Here is a 17,119-nt window from a genome sequence, read left to right as displayed (position 1 = left end):
TTGGGGAATGAGTTAAAGACAATATATATAAGGAATTGTGCATGTTGAATTTAGTTCTGTATTTTTTTTAAACCCTGAAATATGTCCCGGGTCAATTTGACACGAACATTACCAAAGGGTGCGAAATGTGAACATAACACAAGGGTTAACAGGAAGTGATGTCACATGGAAGGGCTGAACATTCAGACAAAGGAGTTGTCGATTACTCGGGTGAAGACAGCGCAAGAGGTAGGACATTTAGTGCGCAGTGCAGTATTCATTTCACTGGTATTTCCAGGAAACAGAAGTGCTGTTACATTTCTGTTCAGAATTACATGAAACCTCTTATGTTCCAGGAAAGAAGGCTAGCAGCCAAACTCTGGTCAGATGAGCCGTTAAAAGGACCTTAAAAGGTGAGAAAAATCACTGGCTGCACAAATGTGCGTTTTGCGAGAGGGCTTTTTGTTTGTAAAGTGTACCCAATAAGTTCTTCTGAATCAACAATGTTGTATTATAATTAGATGTTTCAGCTAATGTTGTAAGCATTTATATATAATATCAGCAATGCCTGCTTGATATAAGTTCTCTGTCAAAAGATTTTGGAAGTTACTGAATGTATAAATCAGGGAAATGTAGCAGAGGGGAACACGACAGAACAGAGTGTGTGACAGGAAACATGTACATGGCGGTTTGTGACTACAAAAATGCAAATGCATCATTTGAACCACACCCTGTTGTAAGGAATGGTTGCTGGCCAACAAGAACAATGGACATTTCTGGCACAACTTAACCTACTTCCCAGGTGCATGGAGAAGGTAAATAAATCTAAAGAGGTCCAACTCCATCAATGTAGTGTAAACTAGAAAATGCATTTCCTGCAGAAAATGCGAGCGAATGCTGTAAACTGTGAACATTTGTGGCTGAATTTAGCTGAAAATGCAGAAAAAGCTGAATATTTTATTAGCTGAATGGTAGCTGCTTTTAGCTACAAAAACCAAGTAAGTGTGTTGCTGAACTTAGCAGAGAAATGCAGAAAAGTGAAATGATTTGAATCAAATTGTTACAGCTCAAATGCATTGCAATGACTTCCATGTTCCATGTGTCTTGCTCGCCCTCTCTCTCTTCTCTTGATCGCCCTCTCTCTTCTCTTGATCGCCCTCTCTCTCTCCTCTTGATCGCCCTCTCTCTCTTCTCTTCATCGCCCTCTCTCTCTTCTCTTGATCACCCTCTCACTCTTCTATCACCCTCTCTCTCTTCTCTTGATCGCCCTCTCTCTCTTCTCTCTCTCTTCTCTTGCTCGCCCTCTCTCTTCTCTTGATCGCCCTCTCTCTCTCCTCTTGATCGCCCTCTCTCTCTTCTCTTGATCACCCTCTCACTCTTCTATCACCCTCTCACTCTTCTATCACCCTCTCTCTCTTCTCTTGATCGCCCTCTCTCTCTTCTCTTGATCACCCTCTCTCTCCTCTTCTCTTGATCACCCTCTCTCTCTCCTCTTGATCGCCCTCTCTCTCTTCTCTTGATCACCCTCTCTTCTCTTGATCACCCTCTCTCTCTCCTCTTGATCACCCTCTCTCTCTTCTCTTGATCACCCTCTCACTCTTCTATCACCCTCTCTCTCTTCTCTTGATCGCCCTCTCTCTCTTCTCTTGATGTGTCTGTGTGAGAGAGAGAGCAACCCAGTCTCACATCTAAACGTGTAATAACTACGTTGGTCCACAACTTGGGACGTAGTATTTCTACAAAAACGCCTCTGAAATTGTAGGATCCCTACGTTTTTTTTCACCATTCATTTCCAATGGCTGGCGTCTATGTCACGTGATCTTTAACTTTCTCTCCGCAGAAATAAAAAAACATGGCCGACCTTCGTTTTATTCTCGGTAGAAAATGCCTATTTTAAGGTTAGTTTGGCCATTAAAATGCGTTTCGATGTCATTTGATGCGAGAAATATGAGTTGTTATTTCAGATTATGTGTGCAGTGGATGTACATGATCTTTAGTTTGCTAGTTATTACGAAGAATACTTCAGGAAATTGTGTAAATACAACGTTTTCATTGTTACCAAGGTGGTTGCTAGGGACGCTGCTATCGATATTATGTCTGTTATGTTGTGTAACTGTTTAATGGTGTTATCTTTATTGCTACCCCCTTCCCCGTCAATTTATAGTGTTGGTCCACAGCGCAAACGTATTAGTTTAACAAAATCCGCGGCATAGATACGTTATTTTCCCTTGTGCAATTCTCCAACCCAGTCTCACATCTCACATCTCACATAACATCGTCATAAACACCGGAAACAGACGTATGCAAGATCCTCAGCTCAGTGATTGGACGGTTTGGCCGCAATGCACGTTGGGAAATGGTGTTTATTATCTGAAAACAGGAAGAACTGCCGCCAAAAGTGAAAACGTGACGTGGATCATTACATGTATTCTCTACTAATAGTTAATTAAAGACTGTATATAATGACTATTTTGCACATCCCTTTCAAGATATGTTTATTGACATATCAATCATATTATACACAACTACGGTGTAGTTATGCAATGAATGAAAAACTTGGGTTGCAGGTTCCTCAACAGTGCATTACAAGGCATCTATCAATATGTGTTTATACCTCCAGCAATGTTAACTATGTTGAAGCACTTATTTTAACTGATATTATACATATGTATTACTCTTATAAGATGTATGTAGATAGTATAAGAAATGTGCAGAATATGACAGTTTAATGGTGGAGGTATACACACATATTGATAGATGTCTTGTAATGCACTGTTGAGGAACCTGTGACCCAAGTTTTTCATTCATTGCATAACTACACCGTAGTTGTGTATAATATGATATGTCAATAAACCTTAGAAAATCTTGAAATCTTGAAAGGGATGTGCAAAATAGTCATTATATACAGTCTTTAATGTCAATAAACCTTAGAAAATCTTGAAATCTTGAAAGGGATGTGCAAAATAGTCATTATATACAGTCTTTAATTAACTATTAGTAGAGAATAACGACGAGTAAAGAATATACTTTATAGGGATCCTATTAATATCTAATAATACAATTATAAAATGCAATAACGTGCTTTAACCAGTAGGTGTCCCTTTCTATCAGCTGTGCACCGTTATGGCGTAAATACAGCCTATCTACCAATTGGATCAAATATAAAAGTCAGTCGAATTAGTGTTGATACTGCAAGGAGACGTATTGTGTGAAAAGAAATGTAAGATGTTGTTTAATTGCTTATATATTTAAGATCCACGTCAAGTTTTCAGTTTTGGCGGCAGTTCCTGTTTGTCTAGAAGTCTTGTCATCAGGGCTCTATACATAGAGTTAACTACGGCAGATATGTAATATTTAATTCAGCCGAAACGTGTATTACAATGCCGTTATGTGATGACTTTCAAAGAGAAAAGCAAGCACACTCGGAATAATGTATTATTTAATTTTTTGAAATCATTTCAATGTATACTATAGGACAGTAAACCAAAAATATCGTTTAAAGTTGGAGAGATACAAAGATATGCATAAATAAATGTTAACTAGGTAAAATAAGATATGAATGAACAACAAAAATAAAATAAGTTACATTTATTTGTTATTGGCTATGGGTTATTGGTTATGTTCATATACTTATTTGATTATTAAAATGTAAACCGATCTTTTTCATATGTGTGTTTTAGAGTTGTACCTCCTAGATCAGGTCTCTAGTAATTGTGTGCTCAAAGTGCACCAGATTGAAGCATTTTACTTTAAAATGTTCAAAAAAATCTTCCCGGGGGGGCATACCCCCGGACCCCCCTAGAGGATGTGACGTCCACCCCCCAATTCAAACATGTTCATACAATACCGAATACATTTGAAGCCATTTTGACGTATATTACCTATGTCAATAAGTTTCTGTTTTTGTAGTGTATTTGTCTTTTGTAGAGATTTTTCATTTATTCTTTATATAAAATTGGCTAGAACCGGCCCTGGTACTAGACCTCAAGAGCCTTTCTTGTGCTGGCAGACACATAGAAACAAATTGGCGGGGCGCACTTCGCACGTGCACACACAAAAAAGTTCCACATGCTCCACGCTCACATTATGCTGGGCCCACGTGCCTTAGCACCGCTGCTATGACTCCATCCTAGGAGAAACACTGTAACCAATAACCTACCATAGCCAATAACAAATAAATGTAACTTATTTTATTTGTGTTGTTCATCATATCTTATTTTACCTAGTTAATATTTGTTTATGCATATTTTTTTATCTCTCAAGTTTTAAACGATATTTTTGGTTTACTGTCCTGTAGTATACATTGAAATGATTTCAAACCTGTTCATCCCAATAATTATAAAGGAGTGCCTTGGAAATATTTGTTTACATAAATTGCTTTTATCTCTCTTGCTCGCTCCCACGCCCACTTTGGCTGTGAGCTGCGGATGCCTGATAAGCCAACACCCCCCACTTTCATCACTTACAGTGGGTGTTACATTGACTTAATGATGAATGTTGTTACATCAAGGCTGAAAATTAGGATGAGCGCAAACAGTCCAAAAAGTTTTTTCCCCTCCCAGAGCTGCCAGCGCAGCGCCCCCCCAGATCTGGCGCCCTAGGCGACCGCCTATGTCGCCTATGCCAAAAACCGGCCCTGTACACCATGCTAAATGTATGTCTGCATAAAGCTGAGTTATGATCGATCATAATAACACAGAATTTGGTGATGATTAAATAGTTTACAGTGAGATTTACTCCCATACTTTTGGCCATACTCACGCAGCCCTACAAATGAATTGAGATTTCCACACAAATGTTCTTTAGCAAGTGTGCAGAGCAGTGTTGATTTAAAAAAACAATTTGAAGGTTGGTTATTTGTAAACCTTTTTTTGTGTATATATATTAATAATTTAAGATGTAAATGAATTCCAGTTTATTTGTAGTACTTTCTATTTTTATTGTGACATTTGGTGGCATCAATGTGTGCATTTGATACAGATAATGGAGCAGTTGCTTTAGGGCCACAGTGTAGGCCTATATCCCTCCGCCCCCCTCTCGCACCTCCACACAGAGCCCCCCCACATATCAAATCCCAACTTAACCCCTGCATACAACTGCAACGAAAGCAACAAAAACAATGTAATATCCTTTTCAGTTTCACAGAACACAAATTGGGTTATTTACAATCGTTAGGTAACTCTTTTATTGCACTAGGTAACAGCAACAATAGGTTGTAGCATTCAAACCTGCTCATGGACTTGCAGTGGTCGCTTTTTTTATGTCTCTCCAACGAGTTACACAGGTGCTTCCAGTCTACATATTCATCCCTCGTAAATGCACCTTCAGCTCCTGGGCTGGGGACATGTCTGCACATTTGACAGAAAAGCGTGTGCCTATTTGCGCTGTATTCCACCCAGGGAAAATCTTCATACCACCTCAACCAGTTTTTACCGGAAATGAGTTCCGTTCAGAGGATAAAACACATACAACAGTAATTCAACTCGATATTTGTTCACTTGAATTTCACTTTGAATGCTTGGATATTCTCAATGGGTGAATAAAAAAATGTATAATAATAATTTAAAAATTTAAAAATTACACCGAAGCTTTCTCAGGGTGGGCCAATGAGTAAACTGGGTGGGCCTGGGCCCGCCCTGGCCCTATGGTGGCTACGCCACTGGTGTGGTGATGCCCGTGGGTTAGTTCATGTACATTTTGACCAATTTAATATAATAAAGAAGTAAAGCAGTATTAAGGCTATTGTTATAATCGTCAACATGAATATTAAAGTCACCTTCAATAATGACTTATTACTTATCAGTTTTAAGTACTAAACTTGATAAGAACTGGGAGGAGTGGCTTCATTTATGCTGACATATTCTTTGGGTCTGAGCCAAGTTTCAGTGAGATAACATAAATCAATCTGATTATCTGATCAAAATAAATAATTTACCAATAGTGCTTTAGCTGCTTGAGATCTTATGTGTAAGAGTCCACAATTAATGTTCCTGTTGTTTTGCACTGTTGTAGAGATGGTACTCATTTTTTATTATGTTTTTTTTGTTTATCATGTTTACTTTTGAATAGATTACTTTGTGTGGTCAAGGGGCAGACAGTCAATATTGGGATTGGACTTTGAGAGGATGACTGCCCAAAAGGAGGCGCTGAGAAGCCTGTTAGACTGTAAGAGCCATCTTTTTTTTGGACAGTCTCCCAGCTGCTCTGGAGTTGACAGCAGGAGCGGGAGCTATCTCTTGTTGGCCCGCCCAGGCTACCGGGGGCTTGCTGACTGTAGCTAACAACTGACTTTTTAAAATGCAGAGCCGGGCTTCTATCGCTACAATTCCAGCCTGCAACCTTGCAAATAAACTACATTTAACACATGTACCGTTAGCGGTGAAGGAAGCAGGGTTGTTACCAAACATGAGGCACACAGAGCAGGAGAGAGCATCAGAGTGAGGGAGGAGAGCCATCTCTAGCTAGCAAGCTACAGTACTGTAGCTACCGTTAGCAAAGCTCAAAGTCGTTAAGAGAAAAAGAGAGTTATGAGTGCTTAATAAAGATTCTATTAACGTGTGATTGGTTGGTCAATAGTTTAACAATATTAAAAGATATATAAGCTACCAGCGGCACAGATATGCTGCAGCACAGACAAACAGGAGTCCCGGAAATCAACCGGGTCTCGTCGATTGGTAAGCGTGTGTCGGTGTGTGCAATTTGTTCATTTGAGTTGTACATTTTAGTGAAATCTTTTTTTTTAATTAAAAGCATCAACATTTCTTTTGACAAAACTTTTGAACTTCTGATTTTTGAATATTCCTAAAACTGATTTAAAATCATCATCATGTATCAGTAGAAATCATAGTGATCAGGTACACATAGAATCATGATTTCTATAAAGAAATGTTTTAAATATGTGTCTTTGTTATGTTGTTATAGCATTAATTTCTCTTAGGTATCTCTTCGTTAATTATTTGAATCTTTTACTACCATTTTTAGTGGTCAAAATGACAACAAGGCCCTCACCTCAACTCCTTGAAAAATGGACAGAGCAAGACGTCCACCTGTGGCTGATGACAGAGGTCAAAGTTCATGAGACTCTTGCAGACAAATTCTTTGAAGAGGAGGTCTCGGGATCAAGTTTGGATGATTTTGGAAAGACAGACATATTGGACTTGGGAATAAAACATGGTCCTGCTGTCAAGATCACATCTTATCTAGAAAGTCTCAAGAAAGGATCACGACATGAGTCACAGTTCCCAGCGTATGTGGAAAATTGGACTAAGCAGCAAGTGACCCAGTGGTTACTACAGCATGTGAAGGTATATGACAAATATGCAGCACAGCTTCGAGAGGAAGATGTGACTGGAGATTGCCTGGTTTGCTTCAAGAAGCAGGATTTTCTGGACTTGAAAGTTAAAAGTGGTCCTGCTGTAAAGATTCTGGCAGAACTACACAAGTTGAACAACAAACCAGAACCGCAACTGCAACCTATCTCTGACATCACAGATCTTACAGAAAAGCCAAACCTCACTCAACCTGAACTGAGTCTACCTCAGGCCATAACAACCAATCAACCAGAAACACAAAACAAAATTGAATCAGAAACCGACGATGTGGCTGAAGATAAATCTGAAAATATTCAGCAGCAATTCAATAAAGCTTCAGAGAAGGACGGAATTCAGCAGACAAACCAAAAAGACTTGGGGGAAAGGAAAAAAGAAATGATTGGGGTAAAGTGTTTTGCAGTTTTATAAGTCATAGTATATTAAAGGTTTTCACTAATATAGGCTCTAATTACATTTCTAAATGTACACTTAATATCTACTTTTTCTTCCTGCAGACCACAGTCCAAGAAGACAAACAAAACATCACTTTGGAAATAAAGAAAATTCTAGACAACCTTTCCAAAGATGACCTGAAAGAATTTCATTTCCACGAATTCACTAAATCCACAAATCAAATTCCTTTAGGTACACTAGAGGGAAAGGACACTAAGGACACTGCCAAGATAATGACTGACCACTATGGAACCTATGAGGCTGTACAAGTCACAAGAGACATTCTACTCAACATCCATCAGTGCCCACTTGCTTGTGATCTGGAGAAGAAAACTGGTAAGACAACCAATGTAAAAAAGGTTTTCAAATAGTGAAGTAGCTTGACCTTTAGATAACTTCTTGGAGTTAGTTTCTTGCTGATTTGCATTATTTTGTAATGATTTAAATCCTATTTAATACTACCTAGCACATACTGACTCACACATTACTACTTTCTACAAATTCCCAAAACAGTGAACCAATACTGAGTTACCTTTGTATTAAATGCCTGATATACTGGTTGTGTCAGGGTTTGGAAGGAAGTTGGATCCAAGGGCAGTCAGATAGATGGATATAACAAAATGCAAGCCTTTTTTTACAAAAAAGCTGATAAACAAATGTACAAACCGTGGAGCACGACGATTACCCACTCTTGCACTTGGTGACATGCTCCTTCATTAAAATGAACACATACACTGTCATGCTTTCACAAAAAGTCACGAGAGCACCAAATTCAGATCAATCCATGGCTGAAAAATGTCATCCTTCTTGATACATTTTTGTAAGAAGAACTACAGTGACTAACATTTTTTTTAAATGACTGACGCTTTCTATACAATTCAACTAGTTACTGTATGAGTCAATTGTTTTAGGATTTACATTTTTTGAGAAAAAGCCAAGAGTATTCAGAGGCGGACTGACACATTGTTTGTTTTTTAGGATTTGATAACAATGAAAATGCTTGGTTTCTTAGGCGTGTTTTGTTTCTATATTGAATAACAGATGTATTATACTGTTCATACAGGTCAACTGAAGCAGCAGAGTCTTCCTTCAAAATACATTTTGAAGAAAGAAGCTAACCAGGGGGAGAAACTGAAGAATTTGTTAACTTGTGGTGGTAACTCACTAGACCAATATGACAGATTTGTTGTTATTGTGAACAAGAGCAGTCCAGAACAAGTGCAGTATCTCCAGTTTCTGACTAAGCTGAAACTATTTTGTGTGCTAGACTTTGACCCCAACTCTGTTGCTCCTGGGGGACTCTGTCATTCCTACAGAGAGTCAAGGTTAGCCAATCTGCATACTCCATCACAATATCAAGGAAAGACTGACTCAGTGATAAAGGACCTTAACCTCTGCAAGCAGACAAGCTGGATCTTCTGCAATGGCAGACATGACCTTGACAGTGACTTGAACAAGGAGTTAGACTATAAGAACTGGCTGAGGAAATCTTGCAGAGACGTAGAACAGTTAGTATCATTCATCTGCAACCACGAAGTTTTTCACCATGGAAGAAGTCTCATCATATTTCTCCTTCTTTCACCTGTGGTCACTGAGAAAGACCCAATCGTTGACATCTACAAATCATTCATAAAACACATCAAGGAGGAAAGCATCATCAATATTTGTGAATCTCAGAGCACATACCAGAAATGGAGGGAGCTGATACAGGAAAAGTGTGATTTCGACATTGAATGTCTATCAATAAATGAACTAACCTTAAGTGAAATCAATGGTACTATAATGGCACTGGGGCCATTCAATCAGTCATCTGGAAGGTTACTTCCCTCTTCTGGTTCCAGTGCCATTGCCTTGAAACAGAAGGATGAAGATTTCATTACTGCTCTGGATATTTTGTGTCTGAATCAGTGTGAAAATACCTATGATGAAAACAGTGAAGAGTTCCAAGATTTTAGAAAGAACGTTGAGGAGGAATTCTTCAGAGGAGGCAAAGTAAAATGGTGGAACTTTTACTTCTGTGACAAAAACAAAGATAAGCCATTTATCAAGCGGGACAAGTATGCCAATGTAAAGAAGATGATCAGGCATAACTTGAGAGATTCACAGGACATGTGTGTTCTGCTCAATCTGTTTCACCAACCGGGCTGTGGAGGTACCACCTTAGCAATGCATGTGATGTGGGATCTCCGTCATGAGTTAAGATGCGCTGTGCTGAAAGACAACACAGTACCAAAGACAGAAGTAGCCATTCAAGTCAAAAGACTCATGAAACTTGAAAGTGAGAAACCATCTCCAGTATTGCTGTTAGTGGATGATTCAACAGGAACCGAAAATCATAACGACCTTGTGAGCTGCATACGTAAAGAAGTTAGTTTGAACATTAATTTGGATGATGAACCAAACTGTAAAGTCATTATCCTTAACTGTGTTCGTTGCCATAGCCCAAAAGAGCAATTCAAAAAGCACATTCCAACAGAAAGTCAACATATAACGTCTTCATTGACACAAGAAGAGCAGAAGGACTTTGAAAAGAAACTCAAAGAGCTCAAAGAAACTCATGAAAAACCTGAAAACTTTTACAGCTTCATGATCATGAAAAGTAATTTTGATAAGAAATATATTGATGGCATTGCTCATAACACACTGGAGAACTTTGATATCAGCCAAAAGGAGGCCCGAATGTTTGCCTTCTTAGCATTACTGAATACCTATGTTGCAGAATCCGAAATATCTCTCTCTCTTGCTGAAGAATTTTTGGGAATGAAAATGATACATTGGAGAGAAGACAGTGTACTGGACAGAATGAAGCCATATTCCAACTTTCTCATTGTACACAAGGTTGAAGACTGGGGAGGATATAAAGCAATCCGAATCCTTCATCCGGCCATTGCATCTGCCTGTCTGGAAGAGTTAGAGAGAAGCTTCTCTTTAAAAGTGAGCGATATTACTATGGAGGTTCTTCACTGTGATCTCTTCTTCAGTGTTGGAGTTGCCAAACACAAATTGTCAATTCAACAAATGGTGATTGAAAGGCAGCGCAGCAAAGATGAGAGAGGACTATTTTCATCTCTCATAGACAAGGTCCACAGTCAGGAAGGAAGGCAAACTGTCCAAGAAATATTTGTGAAAGCATCATCCAGGTTTGAAACAAGTGCATCTATTCCTCAGGCCCTGGCAAGATATTTGTACATCAACGAATGTGACTTCCCAGAGGCTCTGAAATGGGCAGAAAAGGCCAAGAACATCAAAGAAAACCCATACACATTCGACACAATTGGGCAGATTCACAAAAAACAATTAAAATCTAACAACAACAGAGAAAAGCAGGAAACATCACACAATCCAGAAGACTTAAACACAAACATAAAAATAGCGCAGAATGCCATCAGAGCGTTTCAAAGCGCTCAAGAGCTGGCAAACACAGAGAAGGACCCTGAGGATAAAGCTGCTGCTGATGAGTCGGATGACTTTCCCAGAAAGTCATATAATGTTAACGGCTATGTGGGTGTGCTGGAAATTGCCTTCATAATCTTTGAGATATTATGCAGATTGCCGTTCTTTGAGGAAAGAGATCCAATGAAGAAGAAGTACTTCCAGAGTTACCTGCAAAAACGAATCCCAATCACCAGCGTGCATAAGGATGACAATGACATCAACAACAGATATGTGGAGATCATCAAAGAACATGAGCAGTTTCTCCTTGGTTTGAAAACTGAAGTTAAAGACACATTTGATCTTCTTGACTGTTACTTCACATATATTAAAGCAAACAATTCCGAAGTTGTTTCAAAGAATCGTTGGACCGTCAGTGGGTTTTTTAAAGACTTTGTAAATCTTTTTTGCACTGCAACTGATGAAATGCGAAAAGAACGACTAAGCAATCCTAATCTCAATTTGAAAATAAATATTGAAGAACGAAGATTGATTCTTGAAGCAAAACATGCAGATACATTCACAGGGATTCTTCAGCATCTGGACAAGACTGCCGAAGAGATTGAGGAGATCACAGCATGCTATGAATTCTTGCAACAAAAACAGCAGTTTTTCAATAAAAAACAACAGACAAAGGAAACTATCAATTACATTATGTCGAAGATAGTTCTTTACCTTTTGAAACCAACATCTAAGCATGTAAAGAGACTCAACCACCTCTCTGATCTGCTTTTGAAAACTCTGACAGATGTAGGACTTGGGTATCCCTTCCCAGACCCATACTATCTGGCTTTGCTGCTGTTCTGGCCAAGTTCTACTCAGGAAAACCAAGAAATCGTGACATATGTGAAAGCAATTCGAAGATCATCCTGCAAGAGGTTCTCATTGCTTCGAAATAGGAGCACAGTTGCCCACCTCTACTTAGGGAAAGAAGAGGGACTCAGTAGGCTTGTTTCCAAACCTCAACTAGATGAGAATTTTAAAGACATGCGACGTGACACCTTGGCACAACTTTGGCGAAATGGAAATATATTTAAAACACAGGCGATTATCAAACGTCTTCATCGAGTCGTTGGAACCATCGAGCAAGGAGAGGTGTTCGCCAATTACAGAAAACTGAAAATCCCTGTGCGTCCAGCTCTCATTGCTGGTACAAGAAGTGGTTGCAGCACAGAAAAGGTTTCTTTCTACCTTGGCTTTGCTATTGATGGACCCCTTGCTTATGACATTCAGTATGAAAACTAGGGTAAGGGACTGTAAATAACAAAGTGCAAATTGCACAAGTGCAGCAAAAGTGCAAAGACAATTTTTAGGTTTGAAATATAGGCGTGACAGCCAGTGAATCACTGTGATGGATTCCAAACACACCTCATAAAAGCACATGAGCTAATTATAAACAAGACAGATTGAAGACGTGCCAATCCTGTCGCCCATGCATATTTGATTTTGTATTCACTTTGTGACATTTAAGCTTTTAAAAACATGTGTTGTCTATTTTATGATGAGTTTTTATTATTTGTTTTTGTTGTTGCTTGTTTCAGGTGTGGCAAACTGTCTCATCTTAATTCCTACTCTCTCTTAAGCGTATTTAATTTTGTACAAACAAGTGCAACACAAGCACTGATGCATACATTTTACAGCATGAAAAAAAGTGACAGACAGTGATTCACTTTGCTGGAATTTTAAATACACCCCATAAAGAGAACTGGTGCAACCGGTGAGACAGTTTGCAATGTAAAAAAGTAATCCTGTTGCTCTAATAGCTTATGCATATCTTTTTTTTATTACTTATTTTATTTTATCTTCATTTTACGTCATTTCATATTTTAAAGTCTTATCTTTACTCTTACTAGTTATCATTAAATGTGGCAGAGACAGATTTCACAGTCAAAAGGATTTTTATGTCACATTAAGATAATGTCATTACATTTTTTTTAAACATTTGTTATGTAATTTATAATGAGTTTATTATATATTTTAAGTCTGTTAAAGTTGTGGCAAAGTGTCTGTTGAAATGCAGAGTTAAATGCCTGGCCCTGCAGCTCTAGCTACAGTGCCCTTTCCCACCTATCTTGTTCAGACTGTTCAGTTTGATCAGAACCATTACAGGTGTGAAACCCACCAACAGTTGTGTAGTGGATTTGTAGTTTGTCACAATGTTGTTAAAACATTATTTTGTTTCCATAGGCAATGTTTTTCATTTTCTTTTGTAATTTGTACTTTGAATGATTTCTGTTGTGTATTGTGTTGTGTTTACTTTCTTAGCATTACTGAATACCTATGTTGCAGAATCCGAAATATCTCTCTCTCTTGCTGAAGAATTTTTGGGAATGAAAATGATGCATTGGAGAGAAGACAGTGTACTGGACAGAATGAAGCCATATTCCAACTTTCTCATTGTACACAAGGTTGAAGACTGGGGAGGATATAAAGCAATCCCTATCCTTCATCCGGCCATTGCATCTGCCTGTCTGGAAGAGTTAGAGAGAAGCTTCTCTTTAAAAGTGAGCGATATTACTATGGAGGTTCTTCACTGTGATCTCTTCTTCAGTGTTGGAGTTGCCAAACACAGATTGTCAATTCATCAAATGGTGATTGAAAGGCAGCGCAACAAAGATGAGAGAGGACGATTTTCATCTCTCATAGACAAAGTCCACAGTCAGCAAGGAAGACAAACTGTCCAAGAAATATTTGTGAAAGCATCATCCAGGTTTGAAACAAGTGCATATATTCCTCAGGCCTTGGCAAGATATTTGTACATCAAGGAATCTGACTTCCCAGAGGCTCTGAAATGGGCAGAAAAGGCCAAGAACATCAATGAAAACTCATACACATTCGACACAATTGGGCAGGTTCACAAAAGTCTTTTAAAATCTAACAACAACAGAGAAAAGCAGGAAACATCACACAATCCAGAAGACTTAAACACAAACGTAAAAAAAGCGGAGAATGCCATCAGAGCGTTTAAAAGCGCTCAAGAGCTGGCAAACACAGAGAATGACCCTGAGGATAAAGCTGCTGCTGATGAGTCGGGTGACTTTCCCAGAAAGTCATATAATGTTAACGGCTATGTGGGTGTGCTGGAAATTGCCTTCATAGTCTCTGAGATATTATGCAGATTGCCGTTCTTTGAGGAAAGAGATCCAATGAAGAAGAAGTACTTCCAGAGTTACCTGCAAAAAGTAATCCCAATCACCAGCGTGCATAAGGATGACAATGACATCAACAACAGATATGTGGAGATCATCAAAGAACATGAGCAGTTTCTCCTTGGTTTGAAAACTGAAGTTAAAGACACATTTGATCATCTTAGCTTTTACTTCACATGTATTAAAGGAAACAACTCCGAATTTGATTCAAAGAATCGTTGGACCGTCAGTGGGTTTTTTAAAGACTTTGTAAATCTTTTTTGCACTGCAACTGATGAAATGCAAAAAGAACGACTAAGCAATCCTAATCTCAATTTGAAAAGAAATATTGAAGAACGAAGATTGATTCTTGAAGTGAAACATGCAGATACATTCACAGGGATTCTTCAGCATCTGGACAAGCCTGCCGAAGAGATTGAGGAGATCACAGCATGCTATGCATTCTTGCAACAAAAACAGCAATTCTTCAATAAAAAACAACAGACAAAGGAAACTATCAATTACATTATGTCGAAGATAGTTCTTTACCTTTTGAAACCAAAATCTAAGCATGTAAAGACACTCAACCACCTTTCTGATCTGCTTTTGAAAACTCTGACAGATGTAGGATCTGGGTATCCCTTCCCAGACCCATACTATCTGGCTTTGCTGCTGTTCTGGCCAAGTTCTACTCAGGAAAACCAAGAAATCGTGAGATATGTGAAAGCAATTCGAAGATCATCCTGCAAGAGGTTCTCATTGCTTCGAAAGAGGAGCACAGTTGCCCACCTCTACTTAGGGAAAGAAGAGGGACTCAGTAGGCTTGTTTCCAAACCTCAACTAGATGAGAATTTTAAAAAAATGCGACGTGACACCTTGCCACAACTTTGGCGAAATGGAAATATATTTAAAACACAGGCGATTATCAAACGTCTTCATCGAGTCGTTGGAACCATTGAGCAAGGAGAGGTGTTCGCCATTTACAGAAAACTGAAAATCCCTGTGCGTCCAGCTCTCATTGCTGGTACAAGAAGTGGTTGCAGCACAGAAAAGGTTTCTTTCTACCTTGGCTTTGCTATTGATGGACCCCTTGCTTATGACATTCAGTATGAAAACTAGGGTAAGGGACTGTAAATAACAAAGTGCAAATTGCACAAGTGCAGCAAAAGTGCCAAGACAATTGTTAGGTTTGAAATATGGGCGTGACAGCCACTGAATCACTGTGATGGATTCCAAACACACCTCATAAAAGCACATGAGCAAATTATAAATAAGACAGATTGAAGGTACACGTGCCAATCCTGTAGCTCATGCATATTTCATTTTAAAAAAGTAATCCTGTTGCTCTAATGGCTTATGCATATCTTTTTTTATTACTTATTTTATTTTATCTTCATTTTACGTCATTTCATATTTTAAAGTCTTATCTTTACTCTTACTAGTTATCATTAAATGTGTCAGAGACAGATTTCACAGTCAAAAGGCTTTTTATGTCACATTAAGATAATGTCATTACATTTTTTTAAACATTTGTTATGTAATTTATAATGAGTTTTTTATATATTTTAAGTCTTTTAAAGTTGTGGCAAAGTGTCTGTTGAAATGCAGAGTTAAATGCCTGGCCCTGCAGCTCTAGCTACAGTGCCCTTTCCCACCTATCTTGTTCAGACTGTTCAGTTTGATCAGAACCATTACAGGTGTGAAACCCACCAACAGTTGTGTAGTGGATTTGTAGTTTGTCACAATGTTGTTAAAACATTATTTTGTTTCCATAGGCAATGTTTTTCATTTTCTTTTGTAATTTATACTTTGAATTATTTCTGTTGTGTATTGTGTTGTGTTGTAATTTATTTTACATTTGTGTTGCCTCTTGGATTTGTAGTGATTGGTAGGTCTACCTATTTGCTTGAACAGAGTTCATATTTAATTGTTTTAATGTATATTTGTAGTGAGGCACAATCTGATCCACTTGTTTTTTTCATTTAAAATGTTGTCATTGAATTTGCTTTCTTTTGTATCCAGTCACATTTTGGAGGACATCTTTCTTTATGGAGGCTTAAAGTATCAAGGATTTATATTGGTGCCACTCAATTGGTTTGTGATTGGTATATTAACTTTGAGGTCAAAATTATAAAAATGATTCTGAATGTAATATACTGTAAAGTCAGTAAGAACACATGAGTAGTTGAGAAAAATGATAAATACGTTTTATTTGACGTGTCTGTGCATATTTACATTGTGCCATTAGTCAGAGCCACCCTAGTCAAAAAACTGGACATGCCACTGAAATGTATACAATCATAAACGTTGCATTACAAACAATCATATCTTGTGTATCTGTTTAATTGTTTTTTGTAGAATTAAATAATTGTAACCCTGACTTAATTGTAACCCTGTCAACAGTTTATTACTGTGGGCTGTGATCAAGTTCTAAAATATACTTTACATATCTAAGGCCATTAAGAATTCATTTAAATTTCACCAGGAGACTATTCCAATTCAAACACTGAGCAAGTGCATTGAACAAATCAATGACTGGATGTGTCAGAACTTTCTCCAATTAAACAAAGATAAAACTGAGGAAATGGTTTTTGGAGCCAAGGCAGAACGTATAAAAGTTAGTGCTGAGCTTCAGTCTGCAATGTTCAAAACAACAGATAAAGCCAGAAATCTAGGTGTAGTCATGGACTCTGACCTGAGTTTCAACAGTCACATTAAAACAGTTACTAAATCAGCCTACTATCACCTAAAGAATATATCCAGGATTAAAAGACTAATGTCACAGCAGGATTTGGAAAAACTTGTCCATGCTTTTAT

General features: G+C 38.1%; 2 protein-coding genes across 3 annotated transcripts; both read left to right on the top strand.

The window, feature by feature from the left end:
• Positions 1-208: 208 nt before the first annotated feature.
• On the top strand, positions 209-12,431 carry LOC117495761 (sterile alpha motif domain-containing protein 9). Of its 2 annotated transcripts, XM_034147260.1 has the most exons (5): positions 209-228; positions 336-392; positions 6,961-7,694; positions 7,805-8,078; positions 8,806-12,431. In XM_034147260.1, the coding sequence occupies exons 3-5, from the start codon at positions 6,969-6,971 to the stop codon at positions 12,417-12,419; spliced, it is 4,614 nt and encodes a 1,537-aa protein (XP_034003151.1). In that variant the 5' UTR covers positions 209-228; positions 336-392; positions 6,961-6,968; the 3' UTR covers positions 12,420-12,431. The 2 variants fall into 2 exon arrangements, with proteins under 2 accessions (XP_034003151.1, XP_034003150.1); XM_034147259.1 differs by lacking the exon at positions 209-228 and having other exon boundaries at positions 247-392.
• An 869-nt stretch (positions 12,432-13,300) lies between these two features.
• On the top strand, positions 13,301-16,687 carry LOC117495762 (sterile alpha motif domain-containing protein 9-like). The gene has a single exon (XM_034147261.1). It carries the CDS (start codon positions 13,400-13,402, stop codon positions 15,419-15,421), a length of 2,022 nt encoding a protein of 673 aa, XP_034003152.1. The 5' UTR covers positions 13,301-13,399; the 3' UTR covers positions 15,422-16,687.
• Positions 16,688-17,119: the final 432 nt, after the last annotated feature.

The sequence above is a fragment of the Trematomus bernacchii genome, unplaced genomic scaffold (genome assembly GCF_902827165.1).
Source record: "Trematomus bernacchii unplaced genomic scaffold, fTreBer1.1, whole genome shotgun sequence".
NCBI lineage: Eukaryota > Metazoa > Chordata > Actinopteri > Perciformes > Nototheniidae > Trematomus > Trematomus bernacchii.
Note: the sequence above shows the minus strand (reverse complement) of the source record. Positions and strands in the feature narration are given on the sequence as shown.